Source organism: Homarus americanus, unplaced genomic scaffold (assembly GCF_018991925.1).
Source record: "Homarus americanus isolate GMGI-L3 unplaced genomic scaffold, GMGI_Hamer_2.0 scaffold31037, whole genome shotgun sequence".
Lineage (NCBI taxonomy): Eukaryota > Metazoa > Arthropoda > Malacostraca > Decapoda > Nephropidae > Homarus > Homarus americanus.
In genome coordinates this window covers 232,767-248,653 of record NW_024722227.1, presented here as the reverse complement: position 1 = coordinate 248,653, position 15,887 = coordinate 232,767, and the positions used below count along the sequence as shown (strand labels likewise).

General features: G+C 36.7%; 1 protein-coding gene across 1 annotated transcript; it reads left to right on the top strand.

The window, feature by feature from the left end:
• The first annotated feature begins 720 nt into the window (after positions 1-720).
• LOC121862239 (homologous-pairing protein 2 homolog) lies at positions 721-4,709 on the top strand. The gene is made up of 3 exons (XM_042360329.1): positions 721-945; positions 2,445-2,672; positions 4,016-4,709. The coding sequence occupies exons 1-3, from the start codon at positions 796-798 to the stop codon at positions 4,271-4,273; spliced, it is 636 nt and encodes a 211-aa protein (XP_042216263.1). The 5' UTR covers positions 721-795; the 3' UTR covers positions 4,274-4,709.
• The last annotated feature ends 11,178 nt before the right edge of the window (positions 4,710-15,887 follow it).

Here is a 15,887-nt window from a genome sequence, read left to right as displayed (position 1 = left end):
GAATCAATTGTTTATAATAGCAAATTTTCTATTACATAATCTGAAGTACATAGGATATAAGCTTCTTGTTCAGGGAATAAATTATGGGGAGGAGTATGTATGAAATATGGGCAAATATTATCAAACGAGTATAGAGCTGCACACTATCATAGCCATAAAAAAAGTAAAAGTGATGCTTGTGTCTCTGAATGTGTCCCAGGTTCGATCCCCGCCGTGGGTCAGATGTGAGATGGGTGTTAACCAGTGTGACCCTTCAGAAACATTTTATGGACACTCTGGTTTCTTCCTATACTAACACTGCACAATGAAGGTCCTTACAAAATAAAACCCCAGACAGACTGGCTGAATGGCTAGAAAGCTGATGAGTGGTGGCAATTATAAAAAAAAGAACAGTGTTTAATACCTCAAATACCGCATTACAATATATAACATGTGTTTCTCATCATCAACATCTAGTGCTTTTACTTTACCAAGGACTATCTGACAAAACAGCCTATTTCCTGAAGGGTCCTTTAATTTCCACTTACACTACCTTAACATTCTGTGTATCACAATAAATTGATATTCATCTTAAGTGAATTAAATACTATGTAAATAATAATATATCATATTTCTGATGATACTATATTTATATTGTTATTAATGCACGTCTAGGCAATAAGTTAGCACAAGTTAAATAAGTAAAACTGTTTGTCCTGGTCCACCATTTTCTCTGAATGTAACTCTTAGCAGAAAACGTTTATTTACATCATTTGACATTTGGCGCCGAGGCTGACGTGTGGCATATCCTTTAAAATGAGTAAAAAAGAGGCAGAGGCAACAGAAAAGATTAAAAGCTACTTAGAACAGCAAAATCGTCCATACAGCGTCAATGACATCTTCATGAACCTGCATAAGGAGGTGGGGAAGACAGCTGTTCAGAAGTGCCTGGATAAACTTGTTGCAGTGAGTATATAAAGTTACCAAGTAATTAACAGAGCTAGAGGTGGCCAAGGGGGATGATGGCCTCTGTAGGATACCCCCAGGACTATTATGAAGCCCAGAAGTGTTCATGTGTCCAGGGCTTCAACTGGTCTGCCACCCAAGACTTGAAGTGTTTCCTCATACTCGTTCTCCACGGCCACTTGAGCTATAACTTGCCTTCTGTGTTTGTGGTATTTGACAGCTTGAAGAAGTAACCATGGTTAATGTCATTTGTCCCTTTCTGGATGTTGAATGTTTTTACGAGGTCCACTTTGTTGTCTTAAAAGAAAAGTTGTCAGTCTCAAGGTTAATATTTAAGTTACCAAGCATAGAACTCTATAGTGAGTCTTATATACTACATGGAGATGAAGAAAAAAAAGTTAATACTCGTATATTGGCTGTCCACAGGTTACCACCATGTTTACCTGAGGTTATACTCCTCACTTAGTTGTCTCCTCGTTACCTCCTCCTCCTCCTTGTAGGTTAGGTTAGGTTAGGTTAGGTTAGGTTAGATAGGTTGGTTGGCTCCTTTGGTATGAGAATAGTTTTTTTTTATTATTGGTGTTTTACTCAAAGTTGACTTCTAATTTTGTGCAAATTTGCAGTTTCTATTTAAATTTTTTTTTTTCCGCAAAAATCGCCAATTTGCAAAAGAAATGAAGGTCAGATATGAGTAAAACACACTGAAAAACGTCAAAAAAACTATTCTTGTACCAAAACCTGAGGACAGCCAATTGACGAATATTTACCACAAAAATAGTACTTTACTCTTATTATTTTTCTTTTAGTTATTTAAATTTTTATTAACTGAAATTTAGTAAAAATTCCCAGAGGAATCAATCCATTGTTTACTTATTACGCATCCAATCAACGGAAGATTGGATGTCATTTGTTACTTGTGAGCCAGTCATTGGAAGACTTGTGAGCATGTGCAAGCTCTGAAATTTGATTGATTAGTTTCAAGATGGTGTTTTGTCTGTGAAGGTTGCTCCTTTGCGGATTGGCGTGTAATTCAGACAGTTGTTGACATCCTCAGGGCTCATGGTGTTCTCCCTTCTTCAGTCAACTGTCTAAGGTGTGATTCAGACTGTCAGTATTGTGAAGATCAGCATACTTGGTAGTACAGTAATGTATTGCAGCCACACTCATCCCTGCACTTGGCACGTGTAAGCGCGGGATGCAATCGCTCGGAAAGTCATTCGAATGCCTGAAACAGAGGGATTTTTCTCAGAATTTTTCAAAATGCTAAAAATTTGTTTTTTCGGCTAATGGAAAGTTCCGGGAATTGAAGATTCTGGCTAACAATGATATTACTTTTATTTATCATTTCATCCACTTATCAGCTTACTATCTGTTTGGGCAGTTGTTATTAATTTTATTTATCCAGTTTTAGTTTTGCAATATGAGTTAAAGTTCTGAATATTATTCATATACTACTGTACTTTACCATGAATATTAATTCAGGGTAATCATCTTTATAGAATGGATCAGTTAAAGAAAAAACCTATGGCAAGCAAAAGGTGTATGTCATCGATCAAGAACAGTTTCCGGCATTGGATGAACAGAAGCTCAAGAAAATGGACATGCAGTTAGTGGAACTGAACCAGACTATCAAGGAGAGTGAGAAGGAGTGTGTGGAGGTGGAAGCCAAACTACGGAACCTCAACTCCAGCCTCACAACAGAGGAGGCCAGCAAGAGAGTGACGCAGGTATGGTGCTCTTTTTTTGTGTGTGTATCACAGTATGCTGCATTTGGTGTAAAGGTAGTTTTCCTTATTGCATTACAGTAATCTTAGCTTTTAAAAAAGTTGTGTGAATTGTTCTGAAGGATAAAAAACGTATTGATCTATTTCCTGACGATTCAACTGGCAAGCCAGAGGGGAGGGCTGTTCATTTGGGGTACAGTACTGCACTGATTGTAAACATTATTTTCCTTTGTAAATAAAATACTTATTAATTATCCACATATTACGGTCATTTTCCATATTTGCCATGAGGCACATTTGAAACAAGTTTTACAGCTCTTATTTTGCCAAACCACTTTTATACAGTAGGAACTAGGCATTATATGGAGGACTTGCAAGCAGGGATGGATGCAGGATTTGCTTAGGAGAGGATTATCAACTCTCCAAAATAATGATGAATTGCACAAAGTAAGACCAACATACAGTAGATGAACATGTTATCTTCTTTATACTGTATACGGTACAGTAAAAACTCTGATATCATTAACCAGATGGAATCCGTTATTCAGACATCCATATCAGCAGAGAGGCACGACTGTTCAAAACAACAGCCAGCGTATTACACTAACACATTGGCTTATTTAAGCTCATAATAAATTAGTTCAAGTAATATTATCATACTTAAGTAAATTTAGATGTTTTTTTATTTCAAGTGTTAATAGAGGTAGGTTAGGTCCTAGATTCTAGAAGCTTTCAGAGCTGCAGAGAAGATTTTTTAAGGTTCTCGAGTCACAGTGTACGTATATACTGTATGTGGCATCATTGGCCTTGTGCAGTGTGAGATAATGTGGATGAGTGCAGTATAGCCTCAGGCAATGAAGTGGAAGTGTTCGCGAAATCCACTTCATTCTCGGGAACTTCATTGTACTGTACAGTATTAAACAATGAAAAAATACAATACCTAGATAATTCTGTAAAAAGAATTATGCTTTTTAACTGCCTAGCTTATACTACAGACCGGCAAGGGTTGACCTAATTTAAATTTCTAAGCATCTCGGAGGGCAATACTCAGTTGAGTGTCCATACCTGGAGCTGGCGGAAGCCTGCTCAAAGTATTTGAAAATTCAGAAATTTCTCCGCCACCATCTAATTACCGTGGGACCTTAGAGTTGGCAGTGTTGCTATAACCAACATCCTGAGGTTCTTCAAGTGGAACATTACACACCTGTTTTTACAATACTGTACTGTACTCCCAAAGATGCTTATGCCATCTTACTCAGCAGAATGTTATTCTGTTCATCATGTAATGTTTTGCCATGAGTGTTTATCTATACAGTACTGTATATAGATTTTTTAACAAATTACAGCTGGATGAAGAAGTTTCAAAACTGCAACAGAGGCTTTCTGATCTTCAGGAGAATCAAGTGATGGTCTCTAAAGAAGAAAAAGACAAGATCAGCAAAGCCAATGAAGAGATGGTCAAACAGTGGAGAAAGAGGAGACGAATGGCACGAGACATGTTGGATGCCATCTTGGAAGGATATCCCCACCCCAAGAAGCATCTGTTTGAAGAGATTGGTATTGAAACTGATGAAGATGTTGGTGTAAACTTACCAAAGACTTAGATGCAAAATGCAGGCTTCTAGTTACAAAGTATATACCGGTAATGTTAATTTCGTGATGGCTTGCCTTTCTTCTTTCAGTAACATCACAAAAATTTCACTCTCTAGCATTTATGTTTCCAGTACAGTACTTATTTTTGAAGTGCCTATACTGATCAGTATATCTGTCTTTGAAACTACAAATTTCAGTATGCTTCAAAACAAAATAAATGTATATTTCCTTTACCAAAGCATCTATAGAATATCCTATTGAAATTGCAACTTTATTTTTCTGTAAGTACTGTACAGTATAGTATACCATATAACGTAAGTCTCATAAAATACATACAAATTTCTCTTTAATTTTTGTGATATTGTACTTAATATCATAATGGAATATTCAGTATTGTAAAGGAATCTGTTATCATTGCAAATATAGTTTATTAAACAGCAAATTTAAGATACTATATCTTTCTTTGTAACCCACACAATATATTCTACAAGTTGGACAGTTCATTACTGTATTTGATATATATTTTACAAAGGTTTTTAGTCATTCCATAATGTTTAATATTGTGAAAAGCATGGATGAAATTTCTTAATCTTAACCACACAGGATATACATTTGATGATTTATAGATTTTTTATGGCAAGTCATACATATACAATATACAGTACTGTAATGCCCAGGGCATCCAACCATGAAATATGCTTCAAATTTGATTGATGGCAACCAGGAAAACATGCCATCAGGTAATCATGGCTAACCCACACAAACATGGAAAATGTTCCCGTGGGCTGTGGTCAGTATTCAGAATTAATCTGTTATAACAGTTTCTGAATTCAAATCTATCCTTGTTACTTTAGAGGCTGTCATCTGCAAATAGAGGGATTCAAAATTTCCATTAATACAGTATACGTATATATTTTGTTATGGGTTTGTTCCCTCAGTCATCAGTGATTTCAACATTGCAAAGAAGTACCGGTACTGTACAGCACTACTGACACTTTTATTCATATATCCTGACTTAAAAAAAAATTTTGTACAGTAAGTCCTCTCTTAACATTGTCCCAGATAACATATTTCATTATAACATCGCTACTCTTTAAATACCCATGATTCCAACAACGTTCTCTTACGACCCGCCCGATTCGTTAAAAACGTCACCCTAACATTGTCACTCGGCACTGACTACTGTATTTGTATGGTGTACAGAATATAGCCTCTCGCATCTTGCTGCACTGCGCAGGGAGATCCCCATTGGACACCAAGCCCTACCATCATTACCAATGAAATCACAAGATGCCTGACCTCGGCGAGAATATTGACATTCGATTTTTCTTCATCATCTCACAATTGATAATCCCGAGTGAAAAAATACTGCATGAAAAAAAAGGACTCCATCAAATACACATTCGAGGACAATAGAGTGGAAGAGGCACATGTTGAAACCCTAATCAGTAATGGGAGAATGAGGACCTAATACAACAAAATTGAAAAAGTAGACAGTAAAAGAAAATAAGAACGGGACTAAAGGAGGTACGACAAACATATTCGACAGGAGAAACAAGAGCCAGCAAGCAAGTTGGACTAAGTTTACTGGATCCACGAATGCACAGAACCAAAACATGAAAATTTTACAACAATATCCTTGCCTGGATGCAGTTGAGGAAAAATGGAACTGACAAATACCTACAACACAGTATTGACCCAGACATAATACCACTTAATTCAAATGAATGGATAAAAACAGCCAAAAAATAAAAATCTTCAACTACAATACAAAACCATGTGGAAGAAATCCTTCATGACTTAATCAACCATAGGACAATAAAATTCCTTGGGCCCAACCTTGAAACTTGCGTATCAGCAGGTATCTTGGGGAAACCTGACATGCATTAACCAACCAGCACCACCATTTAAATATACAGTGACCATGTACACCTAAAAGCTGGACTCAACACCACCAGTGACCATCTACCCATAATATCAAAGCTCTCTACAACCCCAATAGAAATCCGTTCTGTTCCAAGGTACTCATTCAACAAAACCAACTGGCAATTTTTTTTTAAAAACATGTCAACATCTCAGCATAATAAGTGTAAAAGTGAGATTGACAGGGAGTGAATACACAGGTTAACTATAATTTGATAATTCTTACACTGGTGGGTTTGGACTGTTTTTAAAGTGGTCAGGACGTTGTGAGTAAAATTAGTCATTACAAATAAGCTAACATTTTACCTTCATTCAGTACTGTTATTTTACAGATATAATTAAGGTGTATACATAATTATGTATGTGGTCCAGCTAATGAAATGTGCATGTGCATGATAACAATGTTTTTCTTTGCCTAAAAATGGTTATAATGGAATAGAAATGCATCACTTGTGAAATAGGAGTGGAACCTAATGCAACCTAACCAATTCGTAACTTATCCTAATCTAACCTAACTTGAATTATCATAACCTAATGTAACCTAACCCAACCAAACATTATCTAATATAGCCTAACCTAACCAAACCTAATCTAACCTTACCTACCTAACTTAACATATCCCAATCTAGCCTAACCAAACCAATATACGAGGGTTCCTAATATTCCTGAAGTCTATTTATTCTTATTATTTTTTGCAAATAATCTGTAACAAAGTTCTTTTGCTAAATTTGACTCAATTTCTATTATGTGAACTTTTTGTTATTAAAATTTCTATAGCTGAGGTTAATTTCTTTAATATAACTGTCCTGAATTAACTACATAACAATTATTCTTTGCATATTTAATAATAATAATAATTATTATATTTATTATTACAGGTATTATTATTATTATTATTACTGTATTATTATTATTACTATCATTATTATTATTATTATTATTATTATTATTATTATTATTATTATTATTACTGTATTATTATTATTATTATTATTATTATTATTATTGTATTAACTAAATCTGGATCATTTATTTTTGCAATCAATAGTTCAGATAATTCTATGACACTTGTTCCCTGATGTTTCTTCCCCGTAAATAATCTATATTATTGTTAGCCATTTAATTAAAGTGTTACTCAGTTGATCTCTTTAATACTACGGTAATACCTTTAAACTCATTCAAAGTCATTTTATTCCCGCATTTAAACTCATTCCTGAAACTGTCTATTTACATCCATTTTCTCAGTTGTAATTAAAGAAAATGGAATCCTGACATAGGGAGACTTGTTTATTTTTTTATTATGATTATAAGCTATAGCAAATATTTTACTTTAATGTACTGTATTTTATTTTATCATCTTCGACACTGATGGGCCATCTAGTCACTTTAGAGGTCGATCACTTCTCTTATATGCTTTGTTGGCACTGTGGGTATGCACTGGCTCTCTGATAGGCACTGTTTTAGCATTCATGGGCGTCCTTAAAGATTTTTCAAGGATGCAGGCAAGGCACTACCTGACATATCAATTTATTCAAAACGTATATACATCCATATAAAAGTATGACCAAGTATAATCGAGTTAATTTCGAGTACACTATGATCAGCGATATCACTCTATCACCAAATTATTAATCACGAAAATTATTATTAAAGTCATTAATCATTCAAATCTAACGAAAATAATAAATTACATTCCATAAGATTAATGAGGATAATTTAAGGATGGCCAATGCTAGCTGTCTGTTAAGCTGGTGACTTACACAGAACATTAACAGTGTTTATTTATTTATTTATTTTTTTACGGGGATTAGCCCACCCGGGCACAGGTCACTGACCCACATTGGGGCCTGGGGGGCTAGAATGTAATAATAATAATAATTCATAGTAAATAAAATTTCAAATAAAAAAAATGTGATAAAATAATAATAATAATAATAATAATAATAATAATAATAATAAAGAACCATAAATACAAAAATGAAAAAAGGATCAAAAGTGAGAAACAATATATGCCTACAGTATGTATGTTGTGCTGTTAATAGTAAGAGAAACAATTGAGACCCTGCAATTGTGTGTAAATGAGGCAGAAAGTCAGATCAGCAACCTGGGACTTGGTCACAGTTTTCGTGATGCCATAAGGCAACAGGGTCTACCATTAGACAGTACATTATGCTTCCAATATCTTCCCAGGCGATAGTACCTCCCTGTTTGGTAGCTGCCTACTACCTACTACTTTCAATAGTTAAATAAATACTACAAGCGTTTATAAGCTCCAAAGCTATCAATCACTTTTTCAGTGAAAGTTTTCTTTCTTTCTAACACCTGGCGATTCTCGCTGAGCATGCATAATCCAGACAAGCGTTGACATTGTTGGTCAAAGCCACCACCGTCTTGACGCGTCTCACTCTCGGCCCTTGTAGTACAGTACAGTGTGTACTCCGGTGCGCGGACTGAAAGGGGGCGTAAGAAAACTTTAATGACAGTGATTTTTGTTATGATCTTACTGTACTGTATTAAAGTTACGTAACATAATAAAAAATACTGTGGACTTCTACAACTTATTGGGTGTTGATATAGATTACTGTTTAAAGCTATATCGATTAAAATACATTAACAATTTAATGTTCTCGTCATAGGCGGTTAACATTGACACCGAAAAGTAATCAATTGGACGCCTTTTTCTTTATGTAATTGTTTTATCTAATAATGCAACGAGCTTGCAGAGCCCCTGAAGATTCTGTTTTGTAAATGCCTGGATGAACAAATGGTCCCCAGTGAATGGAAAGTGGCTTATGTGAGTCCTATCTTCAAGAAGGGCGATAGGCACTCCACGAACAACTATAGACCGGTGAGCCTGACCAGCATAATATGTAAAGTACTTGAGAGTATTATCAGAGATGCAGCGATGGAACATCTACTACGAAACAACCTTGTAAAAGATTGCCAACACGGTTTTATGCCGGGGCGCTCTTGCTTGACACAATTGCTCAAGGTATTGGATATTTGGACCCATATTCTAGAACGGGGTGGTAATATCGACAATATTTACCTAGATTTTGCCAAGGCTTTCGACAGTGTACCCCACGAAAGGCTGAAAATCAAACTGGAAGGGTACGGAATTCGGGGAAATGTCCTAGCGTGGATAGAAGACTTTCTACATGACCGCAAGCAATGTGTGGTGATTAATGGCACGAAATCGTCATCTGTACCTGTAACAAGTGGGGTACCGCAGGGTAGTGTATTGGGCCCGCTGTTGTTTGTTTGTTTCATAAATGATATGCCTGACGTTGTACACTCCTCCATACAAATGTTTGCCGATGACGCCAAGTTATTTCGGGAAATTAAGAACCAAGCGGACTGTGAAGAGCTGCAGAAGGACCTCTGTGGGCTCCAGGAATGGTCGAAGGAATGGCTGCTGAGATTCAATGTCACGAAGTGTAAGAGGATGCACCTGGGGCGTACCAACGGTAAGGAGGCGTACCATATGTCCCAACGGGATGAAGAAAATGTACTAGTTGAGACTGTGTGTGAGAAGGACCTAGGTGTGTATGTTGACAATGAGCTGAAGTTCTCGGGCCATTGTGAGAAGAAGGTAAATCAGGCAAATAAATTATTGGGTCTTATAAGAAGGTCGTTCAGATATCTAGACGGTCCGTCCCTCGTGACGATCTTCAGGAGTGAAGTGCTTCCCCATCTGGAGTACTGTCACCCCATCTGGTCCCCGAGATATGCTAGGGACTGTCAGTTGGTTGAAAATGTTCAAAGGAGGGCCACCAAGCTGGTGCCTGCACTTCGGCATCTCAGCTACCCTGCGAGATTGGAGCGCCTGAACTTGCCTAGCTTATACTACAGACGGGCAAGGGGGGACCTAGTTGAGGTTTATAAGCATCTCAGGGGGCACTACTCAGTTGAGTGTCCTTACTTGGAGCTGGCGGACGCTCGCCCCACAAGGGGTCACAGCTCAAGATTGAAGAAGCCGCAAGTCCGGAAAACCGTGAGGGCAAACTTTTTCGGAGTGAGGGTTGTAAACTCTTGGAACAATCTACCAGAAAGTGTTGTGACGGCACCGAGTGTGAGCTCTTTCAAGAGAAGACTTGACCAACACTGGAGCGGGTTCAGGTACATTCAGGAGCCGGTGCATGCCCAGTATTTGCCAACAGTGCGTGACAGAGACGTGACCGATCGCCCGGGCGGCTAGCGAGCCGACCTTTTGGTGAAGAATATAAAGGAAAAGAGTCGTGACCGATCGCCCAAGCGGCTAACAAGCCGATCAGTGGCGAAGAGGATAAAAGAAAAGAAAAAAAGTATAAATATTCCCTGTCAAATTATAAAAGAAAATAGGCATACTAATAAGAAATAGTTCGCAGTGGTTTTATGCCATCGGCGCTGATGTTATTATCGTGCTTTAACAAGTAAGGTTCTACACATATGTGGGAGTAATAATTCCATTTTCAATATTTCTTGACCCCGGTGTGATCTGCAATACTGTATGTTGGTGACCTCATTACTGTGAAGGTGAAGAAGACGACCCGCCAAGTCGAACTGATAGGTGGTAAGCTTCTTGGTGCCCTGATTAAACGAACGTGAATGCGACCGTCCTCAGCGGTAACATGTAATGCGAAGAGTGTGGGGAAAATCACGACTAGTGGCAATTTATAGTATATAGTCAATGTAAATTTAAATGAGGGAAGAGCGTACCATTCGACTTCCTCACCTAATCCCCTGAAACCCGCCCCAATGATATATTTTTGCCGTTATTTAAATATCCAGTCACATAGCATTTTGATACACGTTAACCTTTATGTTGGTACTGGTCACTTGTCAGGGATAGTTTGTGTACCAGCGCCTGCACACACACACACACACATCAACCGGGTTATGACTAGTAGTTTTGAGATCAGCGTTACTCAAGTGCTGATTCCTTTAATTTTTATAATCTAACTTGACAAAACCAATCTAACGATCAGTAGGGTTCAGTTCAGCATTTCTTTTAGATTTTCTACGAATAAAATATCAGTTTATTTGTGTTTGGGCAATAAAAATGTTAGAAATTGGACAGGATCACTTGAAAATTAGCTCCCTGGATTATTGCACCTTAAGATAAATCACCCTAACCTAATCTAACCCCAAGGTAGCTGGGAGGACTATTGTTCAGTGATTTTTTTTAATATACAAAATGGAATACAGAAATAATAAAAAGATTGATTTCTTATTATTTTTAAATGTTAAATTTTCTTAGACAAAACACTATCTGAGTCCCGAGTTGTAGAAATAACTGGATAATAATGCCAGTTTTGAGAGGTAACATAATCTTACCGAAAATCTTTATGAACAACCATAGTAAGAAAGTGATCATGAACAGCAGTGACATAAACAACACTGTCCTCTCTAACCAATGAACACAACAATAACAAAAACAAGAATCCCAGTATATAACAAAGAGAGGAAGTGACGAAACTGTATCCTTCAAGTCCTGTTCTGTACGATAACAGTGTAGTGCCTGTACTGTACATGTTATGGTATGATATAAAGATGAAGTATTAAAACTATTCAAGTAATAATCTAAAAAAAATCGTAATTCTTGTTTTATTTTGTTTTGTTTTGTATTTAAATCCTTTAGCACTGACTGAGTGTGAAAGTGGGTCCCATAGGCTCGTTAGGGACAGTGTACATATAGGGTACACTGTAGACTTAAGCCATTTTAGATATGGCACACTGCAGACTGAGCCTGTGTAAGTGTATATACGCTTATACGTATACACGGTTGAGTGTAAAGTTAGGTACCCCCATCCACAGCTGGGTGAACTAGGGGTACCCCAGGCGCAAACAAGCATCCCTTAGGAAAGGAGGCGAGCGCTGTATCCACTAGAGCCCCCCACCTCCACTGACTGGGTATATATTTTAATCCATCTTAGTGTCAGACGATGATATACGTGACGCTGAAAGCCACTCATGCACTGTAGTTGAAACCACCAAGTCAGAGACCAAGACCGATACAGGCCTTCCGAGATCGAGTCCACTTGCAATTTTATTAAATTTTATTATTTTTTTTAAGAAAAAATTGGGTCACGGTTCATACAAGTATAATATTTCTGAAGGGATAGAATTTCTGGATAATGACTGGTTAGTGTCATAAGAATATAACAATAAGGAAAACTTCCAATTAACCCATGTGAAGCAGCTCTTGTTTATGCTCAACCATTTACACCCTGTAGTTATATCACCTGTATTTAACTTCATTTGACCCTCTTACTCCGTCTCTCACGATTATTCAGTCTTCTTACTCTGTATACTGAGGTTCTCAATACAGTACTGTACATGAGATATCCACGTAAATTTGTGCATGTAGGCAAATTTCTTCCTCCATGGAAATATGTGCATGCACGCAAAATTAGGTATGCACACAAATACGTGAACACATAATTTTGTGCATTACACTTAAATTCAAGCTTGCAGGCATTACTTTACACGAACGCAAAATCCCTACTGCACTCATTAAATTCGTGTACATAATATGTAGATATATGTATGAACACAATTTCGTGCACGCGTGTAAATATGAGGACGAACACAAGAGCTTAGTCATACTCAAATTCGTGTGTGTGTAAATAAACTTGATTTCGTGTACACAGGTAATTGACACATGTTTAGTATGTAAGGCATATAATATACCTGTAGACCTTGCTGGGCATGTACGTAGTTTTGTGCTTGTACGTCATTTATCATCGTACATACATAAGGAAGATGAGGTCTCTCCCACTACCTGAACTCAGACCTAACCAGCTGACAACTACCTCCCCCCCCTCCCCTCCCACCCCAACACGCCCGAAAACTAACTAATTTATGGTCTCGAACAAATAATCTCAAACCAAGGATGTCTCGAGACCTTAGCAACTAACATCGAGACCTGAAAAAAGAAAGTCTCGAGACCTAAGCAACTAACATCGAGACCTGAAAAAAGAAAGTCTCGAGACCTAAGCAACTAACATCGAGACCTGAAAAAAGAAAGTCTCGAGACCTTAGCAACTAACATCGAGACCTGAAAAAAGAAAGTCTCGAGACCTAAGCAACTAACATCGAGACCTGAAAAAAGAAAGTCTCGAGACCTTAGCAACTAACATCGAGACCTGAAAAAAGAAAGTCTCGAGACCTACATCACTGCTGAAAAACCTCTTCAATAGTCACTCGAGATTGTAAACAAAGTCAACAACGTAATCGGAGAGTTTGTATATATATATATCCCCAAGTGTTTTCAATCCAGGTGTTTATTTAACTGTTCCGTCTGACTTGTCGTGTGTGGTGTAGTAACGTCAGAGGTTGAGGGATTACCCCGTGATATCACATTATCGTAATATATACTGTACATAACATAGACTCAGTTGGGTGTTTGGGGGTTAATTGTCGCGTGTAAATGGGTCATATGAATGAATTAAAACTAAGGATCAGTCAAGAAGCTGTAGACTGAGAGAGTGAAGCAAGACCTCACTCAGCAGGTGTTACTTCATCATCATCATCATCATCATCACACACCTGTACCAACACCTGGGTGATTAGTGGGGGCACAGGTGTGATATGTGTCCGGTCGTAGGTGTTAGTGTTGTATAAGTGACCTCATTTTCACTTTACACCACCTTGTAGGGAATCTTGTGCTGCACCTTTAGTCCAATGATAATAATATTTAGTGGTGTTATTGTTATTATTATTATTATTATTATTATTATTGTTATTATTATTATTGTTATTATTATTATTATTGTTATTATTGTTATTATTATTATTATTGTTATTATTATTATTATTATTATTATTATTATTATTATTATTATTATTATTATTATTATTATTATTATTATTGTTATTATTATTATTATTATTATTATTATTATTATTATTATTAATATTATTATTATTATTTATGAAAGAGTGAAGAAATAAAGGCTCTTTCCCGTATTCCACAAAATAAAATAAGAAGACTTACTTTTTCACTTACAATGTTTCTCAATTTTCTTACGTCAGTGGAGTGTAAACAGTGATAATTTTAGTTGTTTGTTGTTTTATTTTCACTATGTTTCTTTTGCACCTCGTCAACGTTCACCAGTCCTCGTATTACCCGATATGGAATCGTTATTTCGTGTAAGTATGAATTAGATTGAAACATAATTAATATATGGTGTGTTTCTTTGTTTCTTGTTATAATTTAAAAGTCTCCCTCTGTTTCCCACCATTCTCTTATATTTATGATTATTTAAAGTTATTTTTAGTTTCTCTTTATCGGCCGAGCGCCATATACTGTACTAAGAATACTTCAATAAATGTTCGTTATTATCACGTAAAGAGTCAGGCCATATACTGTACTGGGCTGTGTATTACTAAAGTTATATGACATTACAGTATTATTGGGGGGGAGGGGTCGTTTGGCTTTCCTGACCTGACTAATGGATGTTGTTTGGTCATGGGGGATGCTTTTTGAAGTTCAGCTTGAGGCTTTCACCGTTTAATTCCTATAGTCATTCTCACTTCCCCGAATACAGATGTCAGTACGTATGTAACTTAACACACGAGCTATAAGAGTCAAAAGGACACCATATTTGACTTCACACTGCAGCAGATAAGTGTTTCATCTTAAGACAATGAATTTATGGTGTCAGTCTATGAGGAGGCAGACCCTGGCTCTGTAAAGATTAACTATAACGAGCCGTATAGTGTAGTCTATTTGTTAACTCTGTGTGTGTGTGTTGCTGATGTAATATCCTTTCTTTTACAAACAAATATAAATACGCACCCACACAAAGCACACAGTCACACATACATATCAACACACACACACACACACACACACACACACACACACACGAGTTTCACTATTTCTCACTCGAACAAAAATATATAAAGACAAGAAGGTGAAAGTATAACCTTCACCTTGACTCAGTGATAAATACTTTCGTTTTAGGATTTATGCTTTTATTTGTCTTTTATTGAATAGTATTGTGCTTATATGTCTTTTATTTATAGGGATTAAATGTACAGTATATTATTCTAATAACCCGTTTATTATTTAGTGTAACTGCTGCTAAACATTGACTACATTTACTTCCAGGGAAATGCTTCAATAAACACAAGGAATAAATAGAAAACAACAAAACATACCTTCATCAAGTTCTGGACATGAACACATAGATACGTGAAAAGAAATAAGGGAAATTGTTGAGGTGATATATTGATTGATTAACCACATGTCCATTTAACAAATATACTTGGCTGTAAAGTTTGAAAATAATGAAAAAACATGAATTAATTCTCATAACTTTGTACATTTGTAGAAGGCATACATCATTACATTAATATACACCTACATACTGTTATATGATGTACAGTTGCCCACCAAATGTCCTGTCGCCTCTCCTGCTGTTCCACGAACCCCGAGGTTCAGACTCGTGAATCCGAAGCAGCCGTGGACAGAATAAAGCATGTGTCTACTGCTTAGGCTCACGAGTCAAAATTTCGGGGTTCGTGGAATGGCAGAAGAGGCGACAGGACATTTTCTGGCAACTGTACATATTATTATATAGTTATTTCCAGGACATAGCCAGTGATTCATCTTTGAAATGCCACTGTTGGTTACTGAACTACAAGGTTTGCTTTCTCGAAACAGCTGAAATTTTATGTTGTTGTGTTTACAAGTAAAGAGTTTGACAAATTTAT

Bases quoted from the DNA above. Each gene is read 5' to 3' on its own strand.
- LOC121862239 (XM_042360329.1), top strand. From the start codon at position 796: ATGAGTAAAAAAGAGGCAGAGGCAACAGAAAAGATTAAAAGCTACTTA. The intron at 946-2,444 runs GTGAGTATATAA...TCATCTTTATAG, and splicing joins GCCTGGATAAACTTGTTGCA to AATGGATCAGTTAAAGAAAA. The intron at 2,673-4,015 runs GTATGGTGCTCT...AACAAATTACAG, and splicing joins CCAGCAAGAGAGTGACGCAG to CTGGATGAAGAAGTTTCAAA.